Source organism: Pollachius pollachius (genome assembly GCF_949987615.1).
Source record: "Pollachius pollachius genome assembly, chromosome: 2".
Classification (NCBI taxonomy): domain Eukaryota; kingdom Metazoa; phylum Chordata; class Actinopteri; order Gadiformes; family Gadidae; genus Pollachius; species Pollachius pollachius.
The window spans coordinates 25,351,116-25,376,955 of record NC_136935.1 but is presented as its reverse complement, the minus strand read 5'-3'; the positions used below and the strand labels follow the sequence as shown (position 1 = coordinate 25,376,955).

General features: G+C 42.8%; 1 protein-coding gene across 1 annotated transcript in view; it reads left to right on the top strand.

The window, feature by feature from the left end:
• Window positions 1–2,726, top strand: part of LOC307070383 (voltage-dependent calcium channel gamma-5 subunit-like) — a gene marked incomplete at both ends in the record, with an annotated part of 40,405 nt that extends 37,679 nt beyond the window's left edge. Inside the window, one exon of the mRNA XM_079728830.1 lies at window positions 2,448–2,726. Within this exon, the coding sequence (XP_079584956.1) occupies window positions 2,448–2,726 (279 nt within the window). The remainder of the gene's footprint in view (window positions 1–2,447) is intronic.
• Window positions 2,727–25,840: the final 23,114 nt, after the last annotated feature.

Genomic DNA, 25,840 nt, shown 5'->3' with positions numbered 1-25,840 from the left:
TATTTTGGTTTCATCTGACCATATGACATTCTCCCAATCCTGTTCTGGATCATCCAAATGCTCTCTAGCAAACTTCAAAGGGGACACGTCTGGCACTGCAGGATTTGAGTCCCTGGCGGCGTAGTGTGTTAGTGATGGTAGCCTTTGTTACTTTGGTCCCAGCTATCTGGAGGTCATTCACTAGGTCCCCCCGTGTGGTTCTGGGATTTTTGTTCACGTTCTTGTGATCATTTTGACCCCACAGGGTGAGATCTTGCGTGGAGCCCCAGATCGAGGAAGATTATCAGTGGTCTTGTATGTATTCCATTCCACGGATCCATTTCCTAATAATTGCTCCCACAGTTGATTTCTTCACACCAAGCTGCTTACCTATTGCAGATTCAGACTTCCCAGCCTGGTGCAGGTCTACAATTGTGTTTCTGGTGTCCTTTGACGGCTCTTTGGTCTTGGCCATAGTGGAGTTTGGAGTGTGACTGTTTGAGGTTGTGGACAGGTGTCTTTTATACTGATAAGGAGTTCAAACAGGTGCCATTAATACAGGTAACAAGTGGAGGACAGAGGAGCCTCTTAAAGAAGAAGTTACAGGTCTGTGACAGCCAGAAATCTTGCTGGTTTGTAGGTGACCAAATACTTATTTTCCACCATAATTTGCAAATAAATTCTTAAAAAATCAGACAATGTGATTTTCTGGATTTTTTTTTTATTTTGTCTCTAATAGCTGAGGTTTACCTATGATAAAAATTACAGGCCTCTCTCGTCTTTTTAAGTGGGAGAACTTGCACAATTGGTGGCTGACTAAATACTTTTTTGCCCCACTGTATATCTATCAAGGGACCCCCCCATTGGCCAGGGCCCTGAACATGTGCCCACTTTGCCCATGCGGTAATCCGTCATTGTGTTAACACACAGTTCATAGGTCATAGTGTTAACACACAGGTCATAGGTCATAGTGTTAACACATACCCATGTGTTAACAAAGGTCATAGATTTCAGACTTTATTGTTATTGTGCAAACTTGTACAGCGAAATTGGGGTGGTGCTCCCTACCCACAGTGCAAAATAAAGCAGTGCAAAATGCAAACACAAACAGCAATAGGCAACAATAAATATGTAATATATCCATAAAATATAAGTGTCTCTTTAAAAGTGTCATCAAAAAGGTCACTGTTCACACAACGGTCAGAGTGTTAACACACAGGTAAAAGGTCATAGTGTTAACACACTGGTCAGAGGTCGTAGTGTTAAAACATAGGTCATAGTGTTAACACACAAGTCGTAGGTCATAGTGTTAACACACAGGTCACAGTGTAAGACACAGGTCATAGATCATAGTGTTATCACACAGATCATTGTGTTATAGTGCTAAAACACAAGTCGAAGTGTTATAGTGTTAACACACAGGTCATAGTGTTATCACATAGGTCAAAGGTCATATTGCTAACACACAGGTCATAGTGTAAAGACATAGGTCATAGTGTTAACACACAGGTCGTAGGTCATAGTGTTAACACACAGGTCACAGTGTAAGACACAGGTCATAGATCATAGTGTTATCACACAGATCATTGTGTTATAGTGTTTAACCACAAGTCATAGCGTTATAGTGCTAACACACAGGTCATAGTGTTATCACACAGGTCAAAGGTCATATTGTTAACACACAGGTCATAGTGTAAAGACACAGGTCATAGTGTTAACACACAGGTCGTAGGTCATAGTGTTATCACACATGTCACAGTGTTAACACAGATCTATTGTTATAGTGTTAACACAGTTCATAGGTCATAGTGTTAACACAGGTCATAGATCATAGTGTTAATACCCAGGTCCTAGGTCATAGTGTTAACACATAGGTCATAGTGTTAACGCACAGATAATAGTGTTAACACACAGGTCATAGGTCATAGTGTTAACACACAGGTCATATTGTTAACACACGTCATAGGTCATAGTGTTAACACACAGAGCATAGTGTTAACACACATGTCAGAAGTCATAGTGTTAACAAACAGGTCATAGTGCTATTACACAGATCATAGGAAATAAGAAACTGTTTACACACACAAGCACAAATGCTCAAATGTTTGGACTTCAAAACACACTTTTAAGATGACCAAAGCAGCCGATTTACTAACAGTCAACTGATTTCCTCTAGATCTACCTCAGTCTTTGTGTGTGTGTGTGTGTGTGTGTGTGTGTGTGTGTGTGTTTGTGTGTGTGTGTGTGTTTGCTGAGCATACTGTAGCTCCCTTCATCTGCTCACTGGGCCGGGTTGTGAGGGGTGGACTGATAAGGCCCTGGGCTGCTGCTGTTCCTCAGGCTGCTGAACGCTGGGCTAGGGGTCTGCAGCCCACCACCACAAAAACATCTAGATCTAGGAGTCCACTATATCGTGTGTGTGTGTGTGTGTGTGTATCACCATGCTCTCTAAACCCTCCCTCTCCCAGACGGCGGGCGTCATGTCGGTGTACCTCTTCATGAAGCGCTACACAGCCGAGGAGATGTACCGCCCCCACCAGGGCTTCTACCACCCCCGCCTCAGCAACTGCTCCGACTACTCGGGCCAGTTCCTGCAGCCGGACGTCCCGGACGGGCCGGAAGTCCGCGGCCGCAGCCCCTCCGCCGTTTCCGAGGCCTCCATGCCCATGAGCGGCTCCTCCTGCGGCCACTACCCCGCCCTGCTGCGCTGTCCCGAGTACCAGCACATGACCTCCTCCCACTGCTGAGCCGCCGCGTGGGGGGTGGCGTTTGCATGCGGGTGTGTGTGTGGGTGCGTGTGCGCCTGCGTGCGCGTGTTTGTGTGTGAATGGATACCTGCGTGTATATGTGTGTGCGTGTATGCGTCTGTGTTTGTGTTCATGTGTGTGTGTGTCCATGTGTGTGACCACCATGTTACCCTATTAGTAGCCATGCCACGGTGTGACATGTGATTCCAGTGGCCAGAGTGTTCTTGCTGTGGAGGATGAGCAGGTCGGGGTGTCATGCTGGGGGTCGGCCAGCAGGGGGCGCCTGTAGTGTAGGAACGCCCACCAGGAAGTGGTGGACGTTATGGAGATGGAAACCATGCCAACGGGAAGTTAGTCATCACATACAGAACATAGACAACAGCAGAGATGCTGGCATGAGTTGAGCTTGAGCTTGTGTTGATCTAACAGCCCAAAATAACCAAGACTAAAAAGACATTTTCCTTCTGCGGAGAAGGTCTGTAGATGCTGCATTGCTGGCCTGGCCAACAGCAGAAATCTTGTCTCACTTGGGCAGGAAGAGTGATGGGGATAGGCTCTGATGTAACACAGAGGCACTAATGTAACATGGTTGCTAGGGATGGGGATCGAAACTCGGTTCTATCGAGGACCCTATCGATACCACTATCGAGTCCTGTCGTTCATTTATTATTTTTTTTGTCACATAGGTCCTGTAATGTAATGTTGTGTCCCTCGAGTCATGTCACGGCATTTAAATCAAATCAATCCAATCACTGCAGCATGTCCACCAATGTTTTTGAATGGAATTGTAAGCAAATAGGTATTACAAGTAAAACAAGTGAAGTCTGGCAGTTAACTTTGCTTGCGAGGATGGCTGAATGGGTGAAAATCATTTATTGTAAAGGGGGGAACACAACCTCAATGGCCAAGCACATTAGCATTGTGCATCAAATAAAGGCCAAATGCAGTACCTTCAACTGTCTTCCGAGTTGAAAAGACTCCTCCTGTCTCCTCCTTATCCTGTCGCACCACAGACGGGCCCGTCTTAATCATCCTCTCAAAGTACGAGCGGTAATCACACACACAGACATTGTCGCTATTCCCGTCAGTTAAAAAAAGTAATCCAATTGTGAAATCGGTGTTGTAATCGGCAGCATACGAGCTAGTTATCTTAAAAAGTAAATAAGGTTTCAGATGTGCTGCGTTATGATGTGTTGAGACTGGCTCAATAAAGCAACTGTGTATCATGATGCGTTCAAATGTAACATAGAGAAATGGTTAATTTAGTTTTTGGTGAGAAACATGAGTAATACTGCATTACTCATGTTTCTGTATTACTAGTACAGTTGTATAGTGCTCTTATAATTTTAGTATATATAATTAAAACTACAGATGTCAATATTTATTAAGAATTACATATTTAATTTAAAATACAATTATTTATTTCATAAATATTTTGCTCATCACTAAAAATGTGTCGTATTTCCACCAATTAATAGGAAAGTATCAATAGTGGTATCGATAAAGACTCGGATTGTTAAGGAGTATCGAAAATGGTATCGATATCAATAAATATTAATGGTCCCCATCCCTAATGGTAACACAGACATTAGTAGCCCTCTAATGTAACATTGAGGCCCTAATGTAACACGGTAATAGCGCGTTTCCCCGAGCGGTGCGGTCAGGTGCGGTATGATTAGGTGCAGTTAGGTGCGGCTCGCATTTCCACCGCCGACAGTACCATTATGGTAGGGTGGGGTTTAAGCCGGATGGCGATAGCTGTGGCAGCTGCGTATGCATCGTGACATCATAGCAGCCTGACACAGCTTAGCCTGCTACATGAATGCAATTAAAAAGAAGTCCAAGAAGGAGGGCAAACTTTTGCGCAACATTTTCCTCAAGCTTTCGCTGTTGTCCAGAAATACCTTGACAATTCTGTCGACCAATCAACAGACAAGGTGTGTAACTCCAACTTTTCGGCACCCTTTCAGACCGCTTGGTTCCCCAACGGAGGAGTACTGAAAAATAGCTGCGGATTATCGTGGCTCAGCTAGTTATTTTTGGATTCCGCCCACTTTTGGTGGTGGAAACACGAACCGTACTGCACCTAACCGTACTGCATCGCTTAGCGGAAACGCACAATAACACATTAGCCCCACAGTAGCCCCAATGTAACACAGAGGCCCTAATGCAACATGGTAACACAGAGGCCCTACTGTAAAATGGTAATACAGAGACATTAGAAGCCCTAATGTAACACAGAGGCCCTAATGTAACATGGTAACACAGGGACATTAGCAGCCCTAATGTAACACCGAGGCCCAAATGTAACATGGTAACACAGAGACATTAGTAGCCCTAATGTAACAGAGGCCCTAATGTAACATGGTAACACAGAGGCCCTAATGTCACATGGTAACACAGAGAAATTAGTAGCCTAATGTAACACAGAGGCCCTAATGTAACATGGTAACACAGAGGCCCTAATGTAACACAGAGGCCCTAATGTAACATGGTAATACAGAGACATTAGTAGCCCTTACATAAAACAGAGGCCCTAATGTAACATGGTAACACAGAGACATTAGTAGCCCTAATGTAACATGCTAACACAGAGGCCCTAATGTAACATGGTAACAGACATTATTAGCCCTAATGTAACATAGAGGCCCTAATGTAACATGGTAACAGACATTAGTAGCCCTAATATAACACAGAGGCCCTAATGTAACATGGTAACAGACATTAGTAGCCCTAAGGTCAAACTATTCTCAAAAAATAGTTACTGCAACATTTCAAATTTCTTTATTAGGTACTAAGGTGTAATTTGTTAGGGATTCCATTAACATCCTTCCAATACTAACGGTTGAAATGCTCTGTGTCTATAGCAGTGAGAAGGGTTAGCCTAAGCCTAGTTGTCTTCCTCTTTCCTCTGAGCCAGTTTAGAGTCTAAACTGCTCCCGGCTCATCTCTTCCCTAATTGGTTGGGAGAATGCATTTCAATCCCAGGTGCGTAAATGCAGAACTTGTCCATGGCAGACGATGGTGGGGGGGAGGGAGCAGAAAGAGGCTTGTTTGGTTGTTGAACCAGAAGGTCACTCTGCCCACTTCTGCTATCTCACGTTACGACTCTGGATCCAGCGCTCATCTGTGTCTGGCCCCGGCAAGCATGCAGATGGTTTGTTATTGCTGTTATTGTTGCTAAAGATATGTTATTGCTAAAGATTGGTTTGTTAGAGATTTAATTATGTTTGCATATTAATAATTTTCATATTATATAGTGGTATTTACATGGATGTTTTGTAAATATCCTTAGATGTTACTAAAGTCAAATTTGGTTTTAAGTTTAATCACACTCTGGGTTAGGCTTATGGTGAGATGTTTAGCTTCCAAGCACTTCATTGACTACATTAGATGCTTTCTATTTTTTATACAGATTGAATTATTGTATTTGCTAGAAATGGGGCAGGTTGACCTTCTGTGTAGATGAACTCAGTAGTCTCCGTAACGTGAGAGTAGTCTGCATTCCGCCCCGGAGGGAATGGAACCCTGACCGTTGCTCTACGATAACCATCACTTAGCTGAAAGGAAATAGAGTTCTCTCAGTCTCATTACCTACTTCCTGATAGACCAAAAATAGTTTATATTTTTTTTAGTGAAGGAATTTAGAGAAGAGAATGAATGCTTTTTGAACGTTGAATGTAAAGATTAAATTCATTACTGCGGTTAGGGTTATGAAAAAAAAAATATTGAGTGTAGCTAGATATCTCTTATATATGACCAAATAAATCTATATATTATTGGTATAGATGTATAGACATAGATATTCTTACTAGCCCTCTGTATGTGTGAAAGGTCCATGTTGAGATGGCACACCTGGTTGTTTGCTGGTCATTCAAAGTCAAGAGTCCGATCCATGAAGCTCCTTCACACGGTGTGGAGGAACCATCTTTTCAAACCAAGAGTCTGACCCATGAAACTCCTCACGGTGTGGAGGAACCACCTGATTAAACCAAGAGTCTGACCCATGAAGCTCCTCCCACATTGTGGAGGACCCCGCTGATGAAACCAAGAGCCTGACCCATGAAGCTCCTTCCCAGCCCAACCCTCCTGTACATTGGTTTGATGACTCCCTGTAGTTGAACACATGACCTCTGACTGGCTGGTCAGGGCCTTCGGCCTACTTTCAAAGCTAGCCAGAGGTACTGTACCGTATCGGCCAAGCAGAAGTTCTTTGTAGCAGCGAGGGAGAAAACGGGGTCAAACCCGGCTCCGGGTTGTGTTGGGCTGGGCGCTACTCTAACTTGAAAGAAACAAGACTTTGCAAGGCTGACATTTATCTTCTGGAGCATTGATGTTTTATTCCATTCTCCGTAGAGGGAAACAGTGTTGGTAGAGAGGAGGTCATCAGCATGTACATAGACTGAGGTTGTGTTGAGAGCCATGCAGAAAAGTGTTTTGTTATCATGTGCAAAAGATGTGTTAGCTCCTGGCTCATATCCACCATGTGAGTTTTACTAATTGGGCTGTTACCTTGGCAAAGGTGTTGCTAATATTACATGTTGATCTGTGTATTTTTACCATAAATTAGCCACTTCAGACTATGCTGTAAATGTAGCCTACAACGTACCATGTGTTCTTCATGAAATAAAGTGTTACAGGATTTCATAACATGTTTGACTTCTTTTGAATCATATCAGGTTAACATTATGATTATCGATTATGTAGTAATAGCAATCATGTCCACTGAAAAATAGTTGCGGTATGGACATACACAAACACAGGCAAACACAGACACCTTCCCAAAACAAATTAAATAATAATTTGGCACAATGAACAGTAGAACATATTGACATCTTAAAAAAAATATGTGAGGAATAATGTATAGAATACCGGTCATTATCGAGAGAATAAGCCCCGACAGGGCGAACAGGACAGCAGCAGCAGGTTGGATATTCGCCGGATATTCAGTTTTGCAATCGGATTCATCATGCAATCGGTTGAATCAACACAATTGCACTATATTACGGGTGTAGTATGTTGAGGACAGTATAAGACACCGTATTGACAAAAAATCCCACCGAAATTAGTTGTTGCTATCAATATCTGCAAGAACAGCACTGTAATCTACGTTCCTGCTGCTTGTAGACGTCCCCCTTAGGGACGTCTACAAATTATACCCCACAAACTGGTGGCATAGACGTTAGCATGGATTTGTCTCGGGAAAGAAATCACCACATCAATAAAAACACATTTTCTCATTCTGATTGCTGCAGTACTTGACCATGGTGGGCTTACTACATGATTATTTGTTGATATTTTGCATAATAGTGAAACAGGATGAAATTAATAGTTTAAAATATTCACCAAAGATAAATTTAAATACATTTTCTCATTCTGATTGCTGTAGTACTTGCCAATTGTGGGCTTTTATTTACTACGGGTCATTATTTGATTTCGCATTATAGCGACTACGGATGCAATTAATAGTTTGAAATATTCACCAAAAAATGTAAATGCATTTTCTCCTTCTGATTGCTACAAATAATGATCCGTAGTTAGTAAATGCCCCCTCATTGGCAAGCACTACAGCAATCAGAATGAGAAAATGTATTTTTATAGATTTTTGGTGAATATTTTAAACTATTAATTTCATGCCGTTTTACTTTTATGCAAAATATCAACAAATAATGACCCGTAGTAAGTAAAAGCCCACCATTGGCAAGTACTACAGCAATCAGAATGAGAAAATGTATTTGTATTGATTTTTGGTGAATATTTAAACTACTAATTTCATCCTGTTTCGCTTTAATGTAAAATATCAAATAATGACCTGTAGTAAGTAAAAGCCCACCACTGGCAAGTACTACAGCAATCAAAATGAGAACATTTCTTTTTATCGGTATTTGGTGACTATATTTCAAACTATTAATTTCATCCTGTTTTGCTTTAATGCAAAATACCTATCAACGAGTAATGACCCGTAGTAAGTAAAAGCCCACCATTGGCAAGTACTTCAGTACGGAAGAGCATTAGGGCCACGGAGTAATATATTAATTCTAAATCTCTGAGAAAAAAAGTCATAATTTTCGAGAAAAAAGTCAAAATTTTCGAGAAAAAAGTCGAAATTTTCGAGAATGTAGGCTACCAGGAAGAACCAGGTCATTCAGAGCTGGAGCTGACAGACTTCGTGTCCTGGCATAGTGCTGCTGAAATGGAGGATTTAATTAAATGTTACTTCGAGATTGGATTATCTAATCAAGAGATCCTTGCAGTCTTAGCACAGAATCACAGTATTGTGATTTCTATTCGGACCTTGAAGAGGCGGTGTCGTGAACTTGGACTGTGTAGGAGGCGAAATCAGTCGGACATAGACAATGTGATAGCCTTCGTGCAGGAGGAACTGCATGGGAATGGACAGATGCAGGGGTATCGTTGGCTACACCTACGAGCTATCCAGAGGGGGTTTGTGGTGTCTCAAAGGACTATAAGGCTGATACTCAGGGCACTTGATCCTCGTGGGGTGGAAATTAGACGGGCACGTCGTCTGAGGCGGCGTGAGTACACAACCCCGGGGCCTAACGCACTGTGGCACATGGATTCATACGATAAGTTGAAGCCATTTGGAATTTGCATTAACGGATGCATTGATGGCTACAGTCGGTACGTATTGTGGATGGAGGCGTATACCACCAACAATGACCCTAAAGTCATTGCCTCATATTACACCAAGTGCATCGAACGTGTGGGGGGCTGTCCGGAGCGGCTGCGAGCAGATAGGGGGACTGAGAATGGCCACGTCGAGGGCATGCAAGTCTTCCTTAGAAGAGAGCACTCCGATTTGCAGGCATCAAAAGTTTCTTGTATGGCCGCAGCACTGCAAACCAGCGCATTGAGTCATGGTGGGGTATCCTTCGCAAACAGAGCGTGCAGTTTTGGATGAACCTCTTCAAATCATTGCAAGATGCTGGCCACTTCTCCGGCGATGCCTTGGATAAGAGCCTAATGCAATTCTGCTTCCTCGAACTAGTTCAGGTAGGCTATGCTACTGTTTGCATCATCACCCAATGTGGGAATCGATTTAATCAAAATGCCATTTAAAATGAAACATACAATATGGTGTACCGCAATTAGGCAAGTGCGAACCCCGATGTGACATGGCTAAGTGAGTCCTATCGTGGGTATGCTAAAACTCATTATTCGGGGATGTATTACTTCTGTTAGGCCTACATGCAATACACATTAAGGGTGACTTCAATTCTCTGTAAAGGACCTGGGGAAACGAAGTAGTTTAGTAGGCTAGTTACAGGTACATAATAAAAAACACACGACTATAGGATCCATTACATGTGAAAACATAAAAAAAAAATGTATTAATAGTCTTCAGGCCAGTGTAATCTAATATTACTGCATTACCATTAACTCGCATGGAATTATGGGATCACTCAATGTGCTGAAACTTCTACAACCCTCTGCTGAAACTGCAGGCGTAGATTGTTTGCTTATAAACTCGCACTGCGCAGAAACGAAACTTAATTTAGCCTAATTCATTCAACCGTGCAGAAACCAAATGTGTGTATTATATCATTTTAATTTCATTTGCATTGTCTTGCAGAAAGAGCTGGATGAAGTTGTGCAGACATGGAATACTCATAGAATCAGACCAGCTACATCCAGGGGTCAGTCTGGAGGTCGTCCAATCCTACTTTACACAGCCCCGCAGATTTCTGGTGGGGAGGACAGACTGAAGTTATTTAATCAAGAGGAGGTTGACCTTTGTAAGGAGGAGTGCACACCCAAGGGTCAATTGCCTTGTGATGAAACAGTCTACGATCTGTCCACATTGCTGGTACAAGAAAATGGATGGAACACTCCTAAAGATGCGTTTGAAGCTGCTGAACTGTACACACTGTTACGAGAGGAGATACAAAATAATCTTTGAGGATTTCACCTACTCGTCTGTGCCCACAGTTTGGGTGCATCAGCACTTGCTGTGTACTTGGAGAGACTTTTGATTGCCATTGCCACTGAGCAAGCCTCCACTTTACCCATCCACTCGTACACACACACACACACACACACACACACACACACACACACACACACACACACACACACAGTGGTACTTGGAGAGACTTTTGATTGCAATTGCCACTGAGCAAGCCTCCACTTAACCTGCCCACTCGTATTGTTTCTAACCTGCGGGAAGGGACACCTCACCTGTTTAGCTGGGGTTGGGATAGTCTTGGGGTGGTGACTAGTTGGGTCGTACACATTTACACACCAGTTAAACACCCTTCAGGCACCCTGACAATCTGCAGATCCTGAAGCTCACTCTAGCAAGTGACTGCTAAATAGGAATGTCCCTTGAATATCCCCTTGGGGATTAATAAAGTATCTATCTATCTATCTATCTATCTAGGAAACCACCTGCTGCCACACGACAGCACTAATCCTACTAGGCATTGGGCAAGGGGGAGTCAGATCCTGTCCTGCTCAGTCCTCCCTAGGTTAGCGTAGAGGTTTAATCCCTACAAGACTGTGGCAATACCCTATCTGCTACACTTTAATAGGTTAACACAGTAGAGATGACTGTGTAGTGTGACATCCCAAGAGGCCAATGAGCCAGGGCAGGGGTGTATAACAGGGATGTATAAAATAACGATAATAGTTGTAATGTTAGGTGCAATAGATTAATATAATGCAGTTCTTAACTAATGGGAATATTATTTAGCTTGTTTTTCTTCATTTTGGTATACATTAGTTATTCAATGATTTATTTTGTTCTACTGTATACTTTTCCTGACAACCTGCTGCCGCCCCCCCTATCGTGTCGTGGCCCCCCAGGGGCCCCCGGCCCCTTCTTTGAAAACAGCTGAGCTAGAGGGCTTTTTGAGAGGCAGAAACTCTCAGTATGAGGGTGGAGTTTGGGGAGACACATACACTCAGCTTCATGCACTCTTGTTCTTGACTGGACTCTGCTGTGTGGAGCATTCACTGAAAACGTACCTGTGATTCTGGCCTTGGGAATTGTACTGAAACTTACTTACCTGTGGATTGAGTTTCTCTGTTACTGGGCTGAAGATCATATGTATTGTTGAATGAACTGAAAGTAAGATTTTGTTTGTTCTGTGAAAATGATATTGTTGGACTGAAGGAAACCTACCTTTAAGTTTGTTGTTCAAGAGCCAGAGACATTGTTTGAGTTTGACTTTTCAAATTCAACCCTCATTAAATGAATTTTGAACATTTACAGTTTTTCATACGGTACAGTACAGCTCAATGAGCACAGTAGTACAGTATTGCCTGTGGGCTATTCTGTAGGGCTGTGAAAATAAAGTATGTTTCAAGTATTTGGTGAAAGTATTCCTACTTTGTATTCATACACAAATCTTAGTTCCATGGAGAAGGGTGTACTAGTATAATGTAGTGTTTATGCTATCCCTTATTCTTTGTACATATTCCATAATTACCCCAAAGTAGCTCTGTACATTCCTGCAACTAGAGTCTGATACAATACAAAATTAACACTAGGGATTTGTACATTAAGGGGAAAATGGCACTCCCTGCCTTTGAGGGCAAAATAGCAGTGCAGTTCCTCACATCCTCGAATCATCCACAAAATGGCACTGTAATGCCATGAAAGTTTATGTACATTTTATGAAATACGTGTATTGTCACATTTTTGTTTGACACATTGAATTGCTTTTTCAAAAAAGACCCCTTGTATGTTGTTTTCTTACTTTTCAAAGATCCCATGACTGCAGACCGCAGTATCTATTACCATTTTAATAAAGACAACTATGTAAACTATTTATAAAGCATTTAATGGAAATGATTTTTGCAGAAAACAGCACAAGTACAGTATAATGGTGCAATGTGCAATCAATACATATGCCTACAAAAACCATTCAAGGCAGTACACCTGTAAAATTGGCTGTGCGTTAAGATAGTAGAGAATACTTCAGTATTTTGATATTCAAACAGAACTGTTTCCAAAGACCTATAAAACCATCCCTGAGCAATAATGCATTCAAAAACCATTCAAGACAGTCATGCTGAAATGCACAGACGTTAACTAGAGTTCATTGAACATTGCTTGAAATATATTGAACTAAACATAGCTTGAGCTATGTTATAAGTACACCTGTAAAATTGGCTGTAAAAATACATAAGTATTGCGATATTCACACAGAACTGTTTCCTAAGACCTATAAAATCATCTCTGAGCAATAATGCATGCAACAGGGCAAGCATTCTGCAAACATCAGAAAACTAAACAATGTCCATTACCCAGATGTTGCTGTCTAAGACTTTATTGAATTCTGACCTAAACTCTGGGAAGTTGTCAAAACTATCTGACAGTTCCAACACACATTCACATGTGTGACCAATGGGTCTTCTGGAGAAGTCTGACATTTTTGTAAAGACAACCTGGATTTTGCTACAAATTATTACATCGCTGCCTGTAGTAAAACGCAGAAATTTTCCAAGACGTTCGTCATCTGATTCTCTTAGGTACCGTCTCAGGTGGTTTACCACCTCCTGCTGCTTTGCGGTGGTGACCTGTTCAAATTCCAGGAGGCCTTGGACTCTCCTGGGAGTGGGTTTGATTGCCTCATAGTGTGCCCGCAGCTCATCAATGCCGATCATTCCCTTTGTCACCTCTTTCCAGCAGTCCATAACGTATCTTGGTTTTTGAATGAGATCTTTATGGGCGATTTCCTCCAAGATCTGTGGCAGTGTGTGGGCGTTGACAGCCTTTCTGCATTCGTATGCCTCCAGCACATCCATGAGGTCATTGTAATCCACCTTTGAGAAATCCTCAAGTGCTGCTTTGAGGATGACCTTGTCCTGAGAACTGACATAGTTCAGGAAACTATCCAGGATGTCACAGCACACACATCCATGAAAGAAGTCCTCCATCAGAGGAAGAGCTAATTTTATAGGCAAGTACTGACAGGTGTAAAAACCTGACAGCAAAATTCTGCCAATGGCCTGCCAGGTCTCGCGGTTAAAGTCGTGCCTAATAAACAGAACTTTTACTGTTGTTCCAACAGTACAGCGATCATAGAATTCTTCCCAAAAGGCGCAGTAAACATCTCTGACAACCCCTTCACCAATCCCCTTTTCCACACTGTTGTCTGGAAGAATTCTCCTAAAAACGAATTGTTGCGTGAGCACAGCAGGATCCATGAACTCCTTAATCAACTCGTTCAGGCAATTACCATGGTGTATTTCTATTATTCTGGTAGCACTGGCTTGTGATGTGGTGGCAGGTGGTTGTGCATCGTGGGATACAGGCGATGGTTGTGCTGAAGAGGAATCGTGGGATACTGTGGAGAGCAGTTCGTCAGGTGGAGCGTCCATCACTAGAAATGAGCAGGAAGAACCCGGTGATGGCTGCAGCTCAAACACAAACTCAAAGGGCTCTGTGGCATCATCATCACCATCAATGTCACCACCCGGACTTCCTGGACCAAAGGTCACTTCCTCATCTTCATCCTCATCCTCAATTGCAATTACCTTAGTGGTAGTTGCAATGTAAAATCGCAAACGAGCCATGCACAAAGTGTCGTAGATAAACCCAACAGTAAGATCCTTTTGCACAGGGTTTTGTTTGTAGTCCCTGAGTTCAAAGTTAAACCCCGATTCATGTCCTTTTGATGACATTCCATCTGGAAAGAAGAGCTTCTTTCCTCTTTGTAGAACCTCATTCATGCCACATTCCACTCCAATAGGTACCATTCTGGTCCCGCCTCCCTGCCTTGCTCTGATTTGCTTCATTTTTCCTCCCTCACAGTGCAACCATCCAATTTCAATTTTTCGGTGGCTTGCCTTACGCCTCTTATTTGAAGTAGGTGCTGATGTACCACCTGGTTCTGCATTTTGTTTTCTGTTTTCCTCAGCTTTTCTTTCATTTTGCTTGTTCCTGAGTTTTTCAAAAAGATCAATTTTGTGCTTCTGAAGAGCAGTCCCAGTTCTGCAAAAATTCCTCAGAGCTAGACGATCCCCGAATGATGAAAGGTACTTTGCCAGGTCATTGTCTTCCATCAACGGGATTATGTCTTTGTCAATCTGTAAAATCACAAACAAAATCGAATGTAAGTTGTTTTTCTCTTACAATAAAATATGGTGTGTGTGTGTGTGTGTGTGTGTGTGTGTGTGTGTGTGTGTGTGTGTGTGTGTGTGTGTGTGTGTAATTGAATTGATAGGTTCCAATTTCTATAACTCCTGGAAGCTGAAAATTTGACAACACCAGAAAAATGAGACTGTTTCAATTTCAAGTAGTGTGTAGCATGTGTAATGTAATACCAGTATAGATGTATTTTCCTGTCGACAACTCATTAAAGCCATTAATGTATAAAAAGTTGGCAACAAAAGTGAGGACACCTCAGAGTGAAAAGGTTCTTATCAAACTGTGCATAAAATATGTACACTACACCCATGGACTTGACATTCAAAGGTGATGATTGCCCAAACACATCCCCACTTTTTGTTTTGACATGATAGATCTCTGACATTGGTAACTTAGTGGTTATCAACTTGTTCATAACGCAGCCCATAAAATGAATACTATTTACCCATACCCATTTTCTAATGGAATCCCCCACCATCTCCCTGATGTTGACATCACTGGGCTGTTGAAAAGTTACACATCTGCTCTCCTCCTCCTTCCACATACAATGGATGCACCACACATGCTCAAATTAGTATCAAATACCTATACACACTTGCTCAGTCCAACAAGGCAGTGGTGGTCAACATAATGGTGTTAACTTTAGTCTTCATCAAGATGTATAACTGGGCAAATGATATTTTAGTAGTAGCACATGTCAGGGATGTGCAACCACAGCTAATGCCACTATTGTATGGATTAAATGTTGTTTTTAGTGGATTGTCTATGAACCATATTAATTGCTTTACATTAATTGTCAATTACTAATTAATTTATGAGCATTAGCTGTGGTTGTACCACCTGACGTCTGAGCCAAAAAAAACATCATTGACCAAACTACACGTGTAATAAAAAGTGTTCTAAGGCATCAACCCCCATTTAGTGTTTACATTACCGTACATGTACACATTCATATCCAGAAAAACACAACCTGACATTTGTCATCTGAACACTTTACCTTGTCCTCTTCCAAGTGTTGTATTTCATGTTCTGGGGCTCTTCTCTGACGTAAGAAATCTGACACACTGAGACAGCCTAGAAAAGAGATGGCATATGCTGTAATTAACAAGGACAGAATGAAATTTCATTGTCAAAAAGTGCAGTGATATTCTGTTGAACTCAAACCCTTCACCTGGAGTACACTCGTCCTATGTGTAGTGTCCCCCCCCCCTTCTACGGTTTTGTGCAACATAACTTTAGGAATTGCATTAAGGCAACACATTTATGTTTACTACAGGGGATCTAGTAGGCGCATTTCCTTGCACTGCTGCTATAACTCTTATATTATTACAATGTTAGGTCTATTTTAATTGTCCATATATTTATACTAGTACTGTTATTATTATCACTATGCTTACTTTTTGTACTGTAGCCTACATATTTATTGCTGGTGACTAGAAAGTAATCTTGCACTGTTGCACTGTGGAGTTTTTTTTATTTACTATGCTTACATTTTACATTTTGTACTGTACATATTTATTTCACTAGAATTTAATCTTGCACTGTTGCACTGTTGGACTTATTTGCACTACCAACTTGACACACACCTCATACTGGATCACAGTACCAATCCTCAGTAGCCTACATTCATGCACATCTTATCCATAGTAGGCTATTTTACTGCTCCCTTAGTCATGTTGATTTGTTGATTTGCTTTGTATTTCCTGTTTACATTGTATTGTATGTCCATTCATGCTCAACGTGTGGCAATTTACGTCCGTATTTTGTACGTACGTTCTATCCGGTGGTGTCTTCAGCTGCTGGGACCTTGAATTTCCCCTTGGGGATCAATAAAGTATCTATCTATCTATCTATCTATCTATCTATCTAGTGAGAAGTGTTAGGCGCTAGCCAGGCTAGTGCTGTGTAGAACTATGTAAATGTCTGGCGTGCGGTAGGCTACCTTGCATTATATTATTAAACGCATTTCCAAAGCCAAGTAGTTTTACATGTCCAAACGACGTAGTCTACTGCGGCCAAGTTGTCTGGTTGAACTCCACGAAGCAGTCACAGGCTAAGTTAGCCACACGGCACAAACTAGCCGAATAGTTGTGGCTAGCCAAACAACACCCGCGGCATCATCTAACCGCACTCCCACTCGCCTCATATAGGGTACTGCTTGAGTATCACAGAATGCAGCATAAACATGTATTATCTACCCACCTGCCGCAGCCATGGCTCCCCGGTTCCTCCAGTCGAACCACCAAGCGGAATGCGTGTGTCTCTCTGCCACTCCGTCTCAGCCATTGACATCTACTGGCCGCCAGTGAATGTCACTGCCGTGGAGGGTTGCATTCTACAGATTTCTGACTTTTTTTCTCGAAAGTTTTGACTTTTTTCTCGAAAATTTAGACTTTTTTTCTCGAAAATTCGGACTTTTTTCCTCAAAAATTTTGACTTTTTTTCTCGAAAATGTTGACTTTTTTTCTCAGAGATTTAGAATTAATATATTACTCCGTGGCCCTAATGCTCTTCCGTACAGGTGAGACTGCTTACAAGAGACATAATTAGGCGGAAAAACACAGAACAGATCGTCAGAATTGGCGACATCTAGTGGTCTATGACAAAAGTCCAACATTGTGACGGAATCTCCCCCTCTAAGAACGCCTCCTGGCGTTCCCAGGACGATCAGGATGCTGTTGGTGAAAGTCTCTGATCAGGGTCTTGTCGACAATGTTCCGAGAAGTGACCCATGGACGTTCTTCAGGGCTGTAGCCTTCCCAATCCACCAAGTACTGGACCAACCGCTGGACCCAGTGGGAGTCCAGCAGCCGATTCACCGTGTAGACTGGTCCACCATCAACCATTAGGGTTGGAGGAGGGGGCTTGGGGACAGGGGCAAAAGGGGAAGTAAGCACGGGTCTCAAACGTGAAACATGAAAAGTGGGCTGGACTTTCATGGACCGGGGCAGTTGGAGTCTGTAGGTGACTGGATTGACCCGTTGGGTAATCTTGAAAGGGCCAACGTAGCATGGGGCAAGCTTACGGGACTCCACCCATAATGGTCGATCCTTGGCGAACAGCCAGACCCTCTGTCCTGGGCGGGAGCTAGGAGTCGGTGTCCGGTGATGGTTGGCTTGCACCCGGTTCCATTTGGCAGTGCGTAGCAGTGCCTGACGAATCCTTTTCCAGGTTTGTCTGCACCACCTAACGAAATGCAGAGCAGATGGCACCCCTGCTTCACTCTCTTGCTCTGGGAACAAGGGTGGTTGGAATCCAAACCGGCACTGGAATGGGGATAGACCAGTGGAGGAGGACTGGAGGGTATTATGAGCATACTCTGCCAACTTGGCGCTCCAAGATTGAGAAGATTGAGGTTGAGAAGGTTGTCAGCAACCAAGCTCCGAAGGGTGGCCTCCATCTCCTGGTTTACCCTCTCTGTCTGGCCATTGGACTGCGGATGGAACCCAGAGGACAGGCTGGCAGTGGCCTCGATGAGTCGGCAGATGACTTGCCATACACAGGAGGAAAACTGGGGACCTCTGTCCGAGACAATGTCCTGGGGCAGACCAAAAACTTGAAAAACATGGAGAAAGACAAGCTTAGCAGTCTCGAGTGCAGATGGCAACTTAGGTAAAGAAATTAGTCTGCAGGCCTTAGAGAGCCTGTCAACAATAACTAAAATTACACTGTTACCCTCTGAGATGGGTAGGCCGGTTACAAAATCCATGGACAGGTGCGACCAGGGCTGACTGGGAGTAGGGAGTGGTAAGAGCAACCCTTGAGGACGCTGACGAAGGTCTTTGCTTCGGACACAGGTAGCACAGGCTGCAACAAAGTCCTTAACCTCCCTCTCCGTCCACCAGAAGCGTCGCCTGAGGAACTTCAGAGTTCTTCGGACACCTGGATGTGCTGTGAGATGCGAGGGGTGACCCCACTGGAGAACTTCAGACCGTGCTCTTCTGGGAACAAACAGTTTACCATCTGGTGCAGGGCCAGGGTCAGGATCCTGCTGAAGAACCCGTCTGACAACCGTCTCGATTCCCCAACAGACAGGTGCAACAATTCTCTTTGTTGGGATAATTGGCCCTATATCCGCTTCCCGGTTGTTAGGCAGAAACTGCCTGGATAGGGCATCAGATTTTCCATTTTTGGAACCGGGTCGATAGGACAAGGTGAAGTCAAAGCGACCGAAGAATAATGCCCACCGAGCTTGCCGAGGATTCAGGCGTTGCTTGAGGTACTCCAGATTCCGGTGGTCTGTCCAAACCAAGAAAGGATGCTGGGGTCCCTCCAGCCAGTGCCACCACTCTTCAAGAGCCATCTTCACTGTCACCAACATCATACCTTGTCTCAGTGGGACTGAGGCGAAGGGACAAAAAGGCACATGGGTGTACCTTTCCATCAGTCGAGCGCTGAGACAAGACAGGTCCAATACCCACGCTGGAGGCATCCACTTCTACGATAAATGGCAAAGAGGGATTAGGCACTGTCAGTATAGGAGCCAAAAAGAAGCGCTTCTTGAGTCTTCGGAATGCCTGGTCTGCATCAGGAGTCCATCCAAAAGGTGCTGCTTCTTTCTTGGTGAGAGCAGGGGCAGCCACTGAACTAAAACCTCTGATGAAGCTCCTGTAGAAGATTGCAAACCCAAGGAATTGCTGGACCTCTTTCACAGTCTTAGGAAAGGGCCAGTCTCGCACCGCTTGAGTCTTCCTTGAATCCATCAGGACCTGGCCCTGTTTGATGATGAATCCTAGGAAAGCCACCTCAGTGACATGAAACTCACACTTCTCTGGTTTTACATAAAAGTGATTATTTAAAAGTCTCTGGAGGACCTGACGCACATGTTGGCAGTTCTCGTGACGAGACTTGGAAAAAAATCAAAATGTCATCCAAATAAACAAACACAAAATGGTTAATCATGTCACGCAAAACATCATTTATCAGGGCTTGGAAAACAGCTGGGGCATTAGTGAGTCCAAAGGGCATCACTTGGTATTCATAGTGTCCAGAGGGGGTGTTAAAAGCTGTTTTCCACTCATCACCTTGTCTGATGCGGATGAGGTGGTAAGCATTGCGAAGGTTCAACTTAGAAAAAATGGTGGCCCTTCTAGAAGATCAAAAGCTGTGGAGTACAAAGGAACGGGGTATCGGTTGCGTATGGTGATTTTGTTTAGACCCCTGTAGTCTATACAAGGACACAAACCACCATCTTTCTTCCCCACAAAGATAAAACTTGAGACGTGAAGGGGCGTATAAAACCATTAAAGACGAAATCCTTGATGTAGTCATCCATGGTCCTCCTTTCTGGCAAGGAGAGCAAGAAGATCCGACCACGTGAAGGACTGGATCCTGGCAAGAGTTCTATGGAACAATCATAGGAACGATGGGGTGGAAGTGTGCAGGCCCTTTGTTTGCTAAAAACCTCCTTTATATCCAGCTAGTCGGTGGGAACATTGCTTAGCTCTGAGGGATTTGGAGACTTGGACACTGGGGATGGCCTAGAAAAAAGGCAGGTGGCATGGCAAGTTGGACCCCACTCAAGGATGAACCCCATTGACCAATCAATATGTGGGTTGTGAAGGTTCAGCGACGGGAAACCCAGGACCACAGGAAATTCTGGGGAGTCAAGCAAATGCAAGGAAATACTCTCGTTGTGGTTCCCGACCTGAAGGCGAAGAGGAGTGGTGGCTGAAGTGACCTTTCCATTACCAATAGGTTGGCCATCTAAAGCAGAAACAGAAAGGCCTCTTGGGGAATCTTCAATCTTTAAACAAGGGCAGTGTCAATAAAGCACCAGTGTCTACTAATGCCCGACAGGAGTGCCTTAGCCCTCCCCAGGCCAAGGTTACTGAAAGGTAGACTCCTGCGCCTGGGAGCTCGGGAGAAAGAGTGACCCCCGTCACAGCCCTCCCTCGGCTGGGCGGGGGTGATGTTTTCCCAGGAGGTCGGGACACAAAGCTCTGAAACGTCCTGATTTGCCACAATAGATGCACAAATTCTCTCTTCGTCTCCGATTCTTCGTCTCCGAGAGGGGTGTGCTTGTCCAATCTGCATAGGCTCTGTGGTGTCCGTGGGAGCAGGTTGGTTCCAGAGGAGAGTTGTAGGTGTGGGTCGGCTCTGGAAGCTTGGCTGCTGGCCGCTGGTCTGGTCCCGTCTACGCTCTCGGAGACAATTGTCCAGACATATGGCCTTGGAGATGATGGACTCAAGATCCTTAGGACACTCAGTTGCAGCTAAACAGTCTTTCATTGATTAAGACAAGCCACTTAAGAAAGTGGTGACAAGGGCCATCTCATTCCAGCTCTCAACTCTCCGTGGCCAAAGTACGGAAAGCAATGGCGTCATCCGAAACTCAGTCTTTCCCTTGACGAAGGAGCAAGAGTTTCTTAGCAGCCTCTTGTCCTGAGGCAGACTGGTCAAAAATTTGCAGCATTTCATTAGTGAAAAGAATGATATCTGAACATTCTGGACCCTGTAACTGCCAGATTGCAGTGGCCCAGGCGAACGCCTTGTCAGTCAATGAAGTTATAATATAAGCTATCCTGGATCTAGCAGTAGGGAAAGAAGTAGGTTGCAGCTCAAAAGTCAACTGGCATTGAGTTAAGAAACCACAACAAGCACCTGGGTTAGCGGTGTATCGTTGAGGAGCAGGTAACCGAGGTTCCGCGCAAGGTGGTGAAGCTAACGATTGAGGTGGAGCCGGCGGATCAGCGGGATAAGGCTGCCGACCTGTGTCTGGCGGGTCGTGGCCACCGGAGTGGGGCTGGGACTCCCCGCTGCCTGAATGAGTTGCTGAAGATGGTGGTCATGTTGGGCAAGAGTCGGTTGTTGGAGAGCCAATGCCTGTCCATGAGTATCCATAGTGGAACAAAAGCTATTGAGAGCTGCCATGATCTTTTCAAAGTCAGAAGCAGCCACACTAATAGTATCAGGGGCTCCTGCAGATGCTGTCGCTGGGTCAGACATGGTTGAGTCTTCTGTCAGGGTTTGGTACACAGGAAACTAGGGTGACTCAAGTTTTACGTATTTATTCCTCAGACAAATAAAGTTCCAAGAAAGCTCAGAAGATCCAAAAAACATAAACTCTGTCCAAAAAGTCCAAAAAGCAAAAAACACAAAAACTCAGTCCAAGAATCCAAAAGGGCAAAACACATTAACAGTAAATCCAAGGGGTAATCCAAAAGGCAGGGTAAGCAGACAGGCAAAGGTTGGCAACAAGATCAATCCAGAAAGAGCAAACAAATCCACAGGGTAATCCAAAATTCAGTAGAAAAACAGTCCAGGGTCAAGGTCAAGAAGGCAATCAGCAAATCCAAGATACACTGTCCAAGACAAAGGTTTACTCAAAGGGGTTCAGTGAAGACTCAACAGAGACATAGTGAAAAGATCAGGCTTAAATACTGTGAGACAAATGACTAATTAGCAGGGCTCGTGAGACAGCTTACAAGAGACATAATTAGGGGGAAAAACACAGAGAACAGAAAGTCAGAATTGGCGATATCTTGTGGTCATTGACAAAAGTCAGACATTGTGACATTTTGGTGAATATTTCAAACTATTAATTTCATGCTGTTTCACTTTTTTCAAAATATCAACAAATAATGACCCGTAGTAAGTAAAAGCCCACAATTGTTAAGTACTACAGCAATCAGAATGAGAAAATGTGTTGTAATTGTTTTTTGGTGAATATTTTAAACTATTAATTTCATCCTGTTTCGCTTTTATGCAAAATATCAACAAAAATTGACCTGTAGTAAGTAAAAGCCCACCATTGGAAAGTACTACAGCAGTCAGAACGAGAAGTTTTCTTTTTATTGATTTTTTGTGAATATTTCAAACTATTACTTTCATCCTGTTTCGCTTTAATGCAAAATATCAACAAATAATGACCTTTAGTAAGTGAAAGCCCACCATTGATAAGTACTACAGCAATCAGAATGAGAACATTCATTTTTATAGATTTTTGGTGAATATTTCAAACTATTAATTTCATCCTGTTTCGCTTTAATGCAAAATATCAACAGATAATGACCCGTAGTAAGTAAAATCCCACCATTGGCAAGTACTACAGCATAAGAATGAGAAAATGTATTTCTATCGATTTTAATTTTCAGTGAATATTTCAAACTATTAATTCCATCCTTGTTCGCTATAATGCAAAATATCATCAAATAATGACCCTTAGTAAGTGAAAGCCCACCTTTGGCAAGTGCTACTGCAATCAGAATGAGAAAATGTATTTTAATTGATTTTTGGTGAATATTTCAAACTATTAATTGCATCCTGTTTCACTATAATGCAAGATATCATTAAAATGTCACCTGTAGTAAGTACCAGCCAACCATTGGCAACTACTACATCAATAAGAATGAGAAAATGTGGTTCTATTGATATGTGGTGATTTCTTTCCTGAAACAATTCCATGGTAACGTCTATGCCACCATGCCTGGCTCCGCCCGCCTCAGTTCTTCCACTCAATTTGAATTTCCCTTCAGTACTAGGTCTGGGTCCACGGTATGTTAGTGGGTTTTCTCCTTCTAAATTTTCTGCGTCCAATAAACGAAATGGGGGAGTGGTTGAGATCGATGACGTTAAAGTCAGCTCTCATTGACGGACATCTTCACCGCACGGTGATTGGTTTGTTTACAGCCTGTGCGCAACGTGATTCCCGGCCAAACGTTAGCGATTGGTTATGGCAGATCCAGAGTGGCACTGGGCAGATCCAATCGTTTTAAACTTCAACAGGCACCCGCCTTCAAGTGAATTAACGTTTGTCCATTGAGTAGGTCCAGACTCTCTGTACAACTGAAATAAAGTACGAGAGTCTGGTAGGACCAGGCTATATACCCAACACAGTCTCACTCCGAGCTCGTCAGAAATCGCCACTTGGTCAGGGATTTGGCTTTAGCTGCTGTTGCAAAAGGGTATCCTTGTGCTTCTTCATTCGACGCAGGGGGTTTTCAACTCATTACAATGTAATCACTCCACGGCAATAATTGAAGCCCGGGGAAAGCGCATATTAACCTGATGGCTGCACATGAAGCTATGAGCATTCATCCCATTGGCTAACGGAAGACCCTATGGCTGCACATAGAGAAGCTATGAGCATTCATCCCATTGGCTAACGGAGGACCAGATGGGTGCACACAGAGAAGCTATGAGCATTCATCCCATTGGCTAACGGAGGAGCCGATGGCTGCACATTAACAGCGATTTTACAGTGAAATCTGTGACATTACTCAACACAACTACACCAACGTGTCCTTGTTAATTACACAACATGTATGGGTTAAGCTATGGACATCAGTTGTCCTGTTTTGTGCTTGATTGAGAGAAACGATATTTTTTTTGATCAGTGTTGGGTAGCTGAGGTCGTTACTATAGAGACCACGTCCGTCCGCTTTGTTTGACAACTGACAGAGCTGCCAAGCCTCACCCTTTGGCCCCTGAGACACACTCATCAACCAGTTCACACACTATCACACGCCACAACTCAAATTTCTCACCCAGAGAAATGAATCCCCACAATAACGATTGTGTTACGCTTCTTTTATACAGTCTATAGTATTAAGCAATTACTTTAAAGACATTTTTTGTTATATTTGTAATTTCATTTTGAGCTGATTTGAAAGAGATGCATACAATCTACAGAAGATGCATCTATTTTTTTCATTGTTCTGAATGTTGTGTATATCTCTCTTAGTGGTCTTTCTGTTGATAAATTATTATATTTATACATGTACATAGTATAAATGCTTTGCCATTTAGTATTTAATAAATAATGTTGCTCATAAGTTGTTAGTACTACCCATAGATCTTACCATGAGCTGTCTTTAACAAGAAATGCCTTTTTTCAACAATCTGATGTTCAACTGTGAAAGTAGTTTCAAGTGCACATAATATTGCTTATTAACCTAATGTTGTCTTCTTTAGTTCAAGAAAAATGTACTAAGTTCTGGTTGTAATTGTTAATTTTACCATGCACAACCCAAATTGTTATTTGTGTTTGAATGTACTGTATAACCAGTAGAATTGTCCACATTGTCATGTGTTGACAATGACTTAGTATCATATCTTCTTTCACTCCAAATGCAATATCACTAATATGCATGAATGAATTTACATATTATATGTGTGAATTTGATAATGTTATCAACTGAAATCAAATATATTAAAGATTAACCCTCTATGTTTCACTATCATTTACAGAATGACAAAGCCCAAGAAGAAGCTGACAGATATTGTGAAGATGGACAGCTGGGCATCATCTGCAAAATCCAACAGAAACGGCCAGGGCTGTAAAATCGGCCCAGCTATCTGTGAGTTTAAATTACTGTAATTCAACAAAGGTTTTGGCCTCTGACACAATAACATAATGTTCTTATTTGTCAATTTGTCTTCCTTTTAGGCAAAGTGAAACCACCATAAATACCGAAACAAACCATGACTTTCATCATTGATCAATATGCCTTATAAACTGATCACCTGATACCTGATCACTTAATAACATAAAAGGCTGCCTCTTAAAAAGAAGAACAACTCATTTAAAATGAGAGTGAGAGTGTTTCCACTTGTTAGAGCTGTCCAGTTGTGAACGAATCACTAAAACCAGATGTTAGCGCCAGGTGGAAACGGGGTCTTTGAAACCTTTTGCTTCTTACCTCTGCCAGGCTTGTTCTGTACTGTGTGGCTCTCTTTGAATTTATTGTTGAAACTTCTCACTCCAGTTCTTGACACATTGAAAAGCTGTGATAACTTTTTATATCCATCACCTGCTTTTTGAGCATCAACAATAATTGGTTTTAAGTCTAAACTGATTTATTTTGCTTTTGGCATGATTCTGTCTCATGTGACAGCTCAAACCCTTGCTGAAGTTTTTATACTGTGTGTGAATTGGAAGATAACCCTCGGTTTTAACTTAATTTTACAAGCTTTGCGAAAAAAGAGACATTGACGAGCAGCGCTTTTCTTTAAAAGTTAAACTGTTTTTAACTTAAAGCGCTCGTAGCGCTCC